Source organism: Gallinula chloropus (genome assembly GCF_964237585.1).
Source record: "Gallinula chloropus genome assembly, chromosome: 1".
NCBI classification, from domain to species: domain Eukaryota; kingdom Metazoa; phylum Chordata; class Aves; order Gruiformes; family Rallidae; genus Gallinula; species Gallinula chloropus.
In genome coordinates, this window is record NC_140085.1 from 189,755,178 (window position 1) to 189,762,284 (window position 7,107).

The 7,107-nt window shown below is 55.8% G+C and overlaps 1 protein-coding gene across 1 annotated transcript; it reads right to left on the minus strand.

Annotated features, from left to right (window-relative positions):
- Window positions 1–1,546: 1,546 nt before the first annotated feature.
- On the minus strand, window positions 1,547–6,553 carry RELT (RELT TNF receptor; the record flags this gene model as incomplete). The annotated part of the gene is made up of 10 exons (XM_084265624.1): window positions 1,547–1,585; window positions 3,386–3,509; window positions 3,598–3,786; window positions 3,875–3,959; window positions 4,058–4,138; window positions 4,328–4,561; window positions 4,793–4,878; window positions 4,967–5,139; window positions 5,226–5,315; window positions 6,509–6,553. 10 exons carry the CDS (start codon window positions 6,551–6,553, stop codon window positions 1,547–1,549), a joined length of 1,146 nt encoding a protein of 381 aa, XP_084121750.1.
- Between the last annotated feature and the right edge of the window lie 554 nt (window positions 6,554–7,107).

Sequence of the window (7,107 nt, forward strand, 5' to 3'; positions counted from 1 at the left end):
GTCCTTCGCTCCATCACGCTGTTTGTAGGGAGCAAAACCCCCAAATCCTAATGCAACGTGGTCAGCTGCAGCAACGGTCCATCTTCCCACAAGAGATGGAGCTGGGGGGCAAACAGGATGGATTATTCTGGGGGTTCAGGATCAGGATGGGGAGCAATTCATGGGGGCAGCAGCCAACGGTGAACATGGCAAGAAGTGAAATAGCAGGGTGCAGGATGGTACCCAAACCCTCCTGTCCTCATAGCATGAAGCAAAGCAGTGCCAGGCTCCTCCCCCTTCCTTTCTTTCTATGTAATTAAGTTTTTAATTGATTTTGATTGCCAGGCCAGCTCGTTTTTAAGTATTATTGGAACTGTTAAGTGAAAAGAAATATTGAAAAATTTTAAAAAAAGGGAAAAAAAAGAGAAAAAAAACCCTAAAAACGAAGAGTAACCGTGTCTTCCAAGTCTAAGTCTCAAAGGTGTGTAGGGAACAAGGCCTTGAACTGATGCCCTGGAAAGCCCCACAGCCTCGGTTTGTCCATCTGAATTGTAAATTTGGGGGTTGTTGTTTTGGTTTTGGGGGTTTCTTTGGGTTGGTTTGGGTATTTTTTCCCCATTTGTTTTCTGTTCTGGTTTTTGGGTTCTGAAGATCAGGTTGTGGTCTCCCTGACAGATTTCAGCCAAGAGTTTGTAACTGTACGATATTTACTGTAAGATGTAGAACATTCGATAACTATTAAAAAAATGTTTCCAAAAAAAAATAAAATAAATAAAAAGAACCCGTGGTGGTTGGTTTCTCAGCGTGGTGATGCAGTGGAGATGTGAACGGGACCAGCCATAAACCCATGTCTAGGTTGGTGGTGGAGCTTGAGGGTCTCCAACCCAACCTTGGTTGGGCTGTGCCACTGACCCCAACGTGGTCCTGTAGAAACAGCATGTGTATGGTCTTCATGGTGAGCAGAGCATCACTGCCACGTTCTCCTGGGCTGGCTGAGACTTTGGATGGAGGAGGAGATGTGGATGCAGGAGACCAGCCTCGACTAGAGCAAACCATGTTCTAGTTTGGGCTGTTGGGAAGGTAGGAGTTGTCCCATGATCCAGGGACCGTTGTAGCCTGAGATATCAAGTGCTGGCACCTGGTGATGGAGGGACATCGAGAGCTCATGACGTTCCTGGAGAGGCTTCAGTTCAACAGACCCAGAAGGTGACCTTCAAATGGCATCCCAGCCACGTGATGTTCTCCATTGCGTGGTGCCTCCAGTGGAGCTGTGCTCTGGCACTGCAGTTGCTGGAGATGCTCTCCATCAGGCCACCACTTAGTGGCCACCACCACCAGCATCACAGCTCCTGAAGATGCTCTCCATTAGGCCACTGCCAGACCTTGGGGGCAGGGACACCTTCTCACCAGCTGGACAAGACGTTGGATTTGCGGTGCTGCCGGTGGACACCTTGGTGGCAGGAGCAGAAGCCAAGCTGCCACCTCCAGCGCTTCATGGCACAAAGCGGGACTGGCTTTCACTGGTCCCAAACATCCTCCATCCCCCACCATGGGGTCTTTGTAGGTGTCACCGTGCCCCCAAGGCAGCCTCCAGGCCAGGTGCCAGCTGTGGAGGACAAAGAATGGCCCATATCTCTGGGTGAGGCTAAATTGGGCTCTCAGCACCACCCAAAGAGGCAGAAGCCACACAGCATCCCTCCCCAGGCCGACATCCACAGTGGCTGTCACCACCCAGGGACATCCCATGGTGGAGGAGAACCCACCATCCCCACCTGCAGCAGCTGGTCCAGTTCCCCCCCCATAAGGACAATGAGACACTGCAGGATTTGACCATGGGCTTAGCAAAGGCCAAGGTGTCCCCAGGGTGATGGGACTTGGAGGGGATGGAGGTCTTCTGCGGGGGGGATGCTCCCATGCAGGGTGATGGGACCTGAAGGGGATGTGGGGGTCTTCTGCAGGGGGGTTGGTTGCAAGCTTAGGTGTGCATGTACATAGGTGCACATACCTGTGCAGGGGTGATGTTCAGGTACACATGTCCACCTGTATGCGTGCATGTGCATCCCTGCACATTTACACAGCCCCACATGCAAGCGTGTGTCTGCCTGTAAGCATGACTGCACATGCACACCCACAGACACACGTGGGGCACGTGTGGGTTTGCACCTGTGTTTCTGCACATGTTGACCCATGAACTGTGCATGTGCAGCCAGGTGTGAACATCCATGTGCACACACATGTGTCTGCACACTTGTGGAGGTCCAGGTGCAGGCATGGGGGCGTGTGCACATGTGTGGCTGGCTACAGGCGTGTGTGCATGCACACACATGTGTGCAGAGCTGGGTTTGCATATGCACTTGCACCTTCACCTGTGTGTGCATGGACATGTCACACACGTGTGCACCAGCCCATTCATAGAGCTCAGCATCACAGAAACATTTAGGTTGGAAACACCCTTTGAACATGCAAGTCTGTGTCCATTTGCACACACACGTGACTGCATGCATGTGCATATACCTACACACAAGAGGACGGGTTTGGGACAGTAAGTGTGCAGAGGTGGGCTTGCACATGCTTGTCCCACACATGTGTGTGACCACGTGTGTGCAGATCTGTGTGCATGCGTGCACACATGACTGCCTAATCCATGTGCGTGCACAGGTGAACACGTGTACACACACGTCACCCCTGCACATGTATGTGCACCTATGTGCATGTGTGTATACAAGCAGCCGGTGCAGGCAGCGTGTGCGAGGGCATGTGTGCCCATGCAGCTGCCTGTGAGTCACGCTGGCACATCCCCTGCCAGTGTCACCCTGTGCCAGGCCCTGCCACCAGCCTGCAGCACCCCGCAGCATGTGACACACCCCCCCCACATTGTCCTACCTCCCCATGTCCCCTCTGTGTCCCCTGCAGGGAGGGGGGTCTATAGGTGCACACGTGTGCATGTGAATCTACATGTAAATGTATGCAAATGAGCTGTGCAGGGGGGGGGTGGGCATTTGCATAAGTGCCTTTGGTGTGTTGTAGCGGTGTTTAGGGGGCAGCGGTGTTTAGGGGTGTGTGTTGGGGTGTCTGTGCAACACCCGAGGGGCCACAAGCACCCTGTCTCTGCTGCACCCCTGGGCCCCAGCACTCACCCCCAACACCTACAGCACCTCAAATGAGAAAAGGCGGGGGGGGGGACAGCACTCCAACCCCCTTGGGCTCTATTTCAGAAATATCTTTTTAAGCTGCCCCTCCCTGCTGCTGCTGGAAGAGATCTGGGGTTGATGGGCTGTTCCGTCCTCACAAACCACCAAGCACCCTCATTAGGCTCCAGAGTTAACGCTCCACCCTCCAGCCTCCCAGAGCCCTGTTTTTCCCCCCGCAAGGGGCTCCTCACCACCCTCCATCTGCACCCCCTCACCTTGGGGGGGCTGTCGATGCTTTTCAACCATGGGGGCTGCATCCCGCTACCAGCTGGGATGGGCCCACGGGCAAGTTCACCCCCAACCTCGCTCCTCATCTCAGGGATCCGGGACACCCGAAACCTGTTGGGGGAGGCGGGGGCATCAACATCAGCCTGTCCCCACCCTGGAGGTGGGGAGACACCAGGGCCAGGGAAGTGTCCCCACTTACCTGCCGATGGAGAGGATGGTGACCTCACTGGGACGAAGGCCGGGCTTGGGGACCTTGGTGGTGCTGAGGGATGGCAGGACATGGGGCCACTTCTTCTGGCTGCAGCGGACACATGGGGCTGGACCCTGCACTGTGTGGAGGTGGTGCTGGTGTTGGCAGGTGGGGGGAAACTGAGGCAGGAGGTGCAGCCTGGGAAGCGCGGGGAGATGCCATCAGCATGGGCTTGGTCCCACCATGGGTGGGGTCTTCAGTGCAGCCTGGGGGGGGCGGGTCTTACTTATCTGGGGGGGTGTAGCCTGGTGGTGAAATTGGCTCTTGGTCGTGATGCTCCTTCAGCAGCTCCTCCAGCGCTGCGGCGTTTTCTATGGGTGGGAGGACACCAGGGTGGGGGTGGAGGTGGGGGTGTGGGTGTGTCATGGAGGGTACAGCCCATGTCATCCCCCCAGGGAGCCCCCCTGACCTTTCTTCTCAGTGATCAACCGCACCAGCACCCCTATCGTGTCCTCATTGGTGTCCTCCAGCTGGTAGATGGAGCTGGGCCCTGGAAGCAGAAGTTGGGGGGGGGGCGGGGGACACACATGACTCATTGATGGGGGATAAACAGCCCTTCTTTCCCCCATGAGTAGAATGCCCTGGGGCAATGAAGACCAGAAGCCACAGGAATGGGCTGAGACAAGATGGAGATGGGTGGGACCACTGAAAGCCACCCACAGCACAACCAGGGGCTCACCGGTGGTGCCAGGCTGGGGGTCCTTGCTGGTGGTGCAGTGGTAGCCCTTCTTCTTCAGCAGGTTGCAGACCAGTATGCCCAGCAACCCCATAGCACAGAAGACTGGGACGATGGTCAGCACGGCCGCCTGCGCTGCCGCTGCCTCCTCCTCTTCCTCACCCATGAGTGTCATTCGTGTCCCGTTGGTCCCCACCAACCGGCCTGGGGTTTCAGGGCTGCGGGCTCGCCGACGGCCTGAGGGAGGAGGCACCAGGTCAGCCTCAGAGACGGGGGGTCCTTGGGATTAAACCCCGTTTGCCAGGGAGCCCTCTGGTAGGATTGGGCCCCAGGGAAGTGGAAGCCACTTATATAACAAGCGGGGATGTTCTCAGCTGCCACATCCCAGCAGGACATCACCCCCCTCATCTCATGGGGGACACATTCCATGACATCTCTGGAGCAAATTCCGGATCAATGGGCACCCACCTGGACACCCCAGGGTGCTGTGGGGAGCGGCAGCGCAGGGCAGGCACTGGCCCCAGGGGTCCCTCTCCCTTTCAGGGCTGTAAAACCTGCAGGGTGGGAGGGGAGGGTCAGGATCCAGCCCAAGAGCAGCATCAGGACTTGGGGGGGTTGCAGCATCCCCCCAGCTGGGCTCACCCTGGCAGGCACACTCCGCAGCGGCTGTCAGTCGAGGCTGTCCCTGGTGCCACCAGGATCCTGTTCCTGGCACGGCAGCACGTGTGAAGGGAGCAGGATACGTTCCCTGGTGAGAAGGTGCCGGGTGGACAAGCTCGGCACATCCCATCCGGCGCTGGTGCTGAGCCACACGCCTGTGTGGAGGGAAAAGGAGGTGAGGGATGGCCCCATCCTGCTCCTTCACTCTGGGGTGGGTAAGCCATAGGTGGGCACAGCTTACCCCAACAGGCTCCTCTCCAGGTGGGCATCCTGATGTCCTGTGCTCCTGGGGATGGCAGCTCCCAGTCCCCACTTCGGATCTGCTCAGCACCTGTAAGAAAAGCAGAGTGTGGTGCTCAGCACTGTGCCAGTGGCAATGCAGCAGAGGTGAAACCCATCACATGGATGCAGAACTGCCCCATGGACCAGGGTTAGATCTGCTGTGGTGCGTGCAATGCGTTTACATCCATCATACGACAAGTTTGCATCCACCATGGTGCAAACGTGAGGGATTCAAAGTCAAGTGCACTGTGGTGGGTACCAACCCCTCACAAGGGATGCAACGGGTGCAAACCCATCCCATGCACCATAGAATCATAGAATCATAGACTGGTCTGAGTTGGAAGGGACCCCAAGTATCAGAGAATTCCAACCCTCCTGCCACAGGCAGGGCCACCAACCTCCAGGCCTGGATCTACACAAGGCTGCCCAGGGCCCCATCCAACCTGGCCTTGAACACCTCCAGCGACAGGGCATCCACCCCCTCTCTGGGCAGCCTGTTCCAGCCCCTCACCACTCTCTCTGGAAAGAACTTCCCCCTAATATCTCATCTAACCCTTCCCTCCTTCAGCTTGTCCATGATGGATGTAAACTCATCACATGATGGGTGCAAACCCATCACCCATTTGCATCCACCATGCTGCATGGGATGGGTTTGCACCCGTTGCACCCCGTGTGACAGGTTGGCACCCACCTCAGTGCATGGGGTGAGTTTGACTTTGCATCCCTCACGTTTGCACCATGGTGGATGCAAACTTTGTATGATGGATGCGACACGATGGGTGCATGCACCACAGCAGATGCAACCCCATCACATGCACCACGAGAGGCACAAACCCATCACCAGGGACATTATGGTGGCAACCTTGCCATGTCTGATGCAAACCCATCGTGACCCTCGTGTGGGCCAAGTCACCCCGAGGGAGCATCCCCAGTCCCTGGGGCCCATCCCAAGAGCATCTCCTGGTCACGTGACCATATGGTGGCCCCATGGGAAGCAGAAGCCACATTCCCTGTCAGACTCTGCCTGGGAAGAAGCTTTGACAAAGCAGAAAAATAGGAGGGAGAAATTTGAGGGGAGGAACCCAAACCGAGCATCTCCCTGGGGTCTGAGGAAGTGTCCAGGTAGGAAGTGGTTTGGGGTGCCCTACTGTGGCTACAGGGTTGGGATGCTGGGATGGGGTTCAAGCATCAAAGGAGCCAAAAGCAGAGATGCTGAGATGGGATAGACAAGGCCGTACTCACCCCAAGGACGGTGACAAGCCACCAACGCATCCCGCTCCTCTTCATCACCAGGGAAGACCTGCTGGGGAGCGTCAGGATCACCACTCAAGGAAAGTCCCATCAAAGAGGCAATCTGGAGGCTCTATCCCCCCTCATCAGCATGCTCCAAGGCATCTGCTTAAACATCCCAGCAGCAACGGTCCACCCCCCCCTCCAAAAAATGTCATGTTTTATGGGATGCTCAGCATCATCCCCTTCCCTCACAAATCCCAACTCCACCCTGGATCAGAGAGGGACCGATCCTACAAATGAGGTCAAGATCATCTGCAGAAGGACCAGCAGAAGGACCAGCAGAAGGAGCAGATGAGACTAAATACCATTAAATAAAGGATGTTTTTTCCTTTTCCAGAGGAAATCCGTCAGCATCTGCCACAAGGAAATGAGGTCACTGGAAAGGAAAAGAAGGGGGGAAAAAAAGAAAGAATATAAAAAACCCACATGAAACAGTAAGTTTTTCCCATAGGCTCATCCCCCTTTTTCCTGGGCTCGGCAATTAATTGCTGAAATTAAAATTAATTGGGAAAATTCCCAGTAAACGCTGACAGCACTATGGGGAAGAA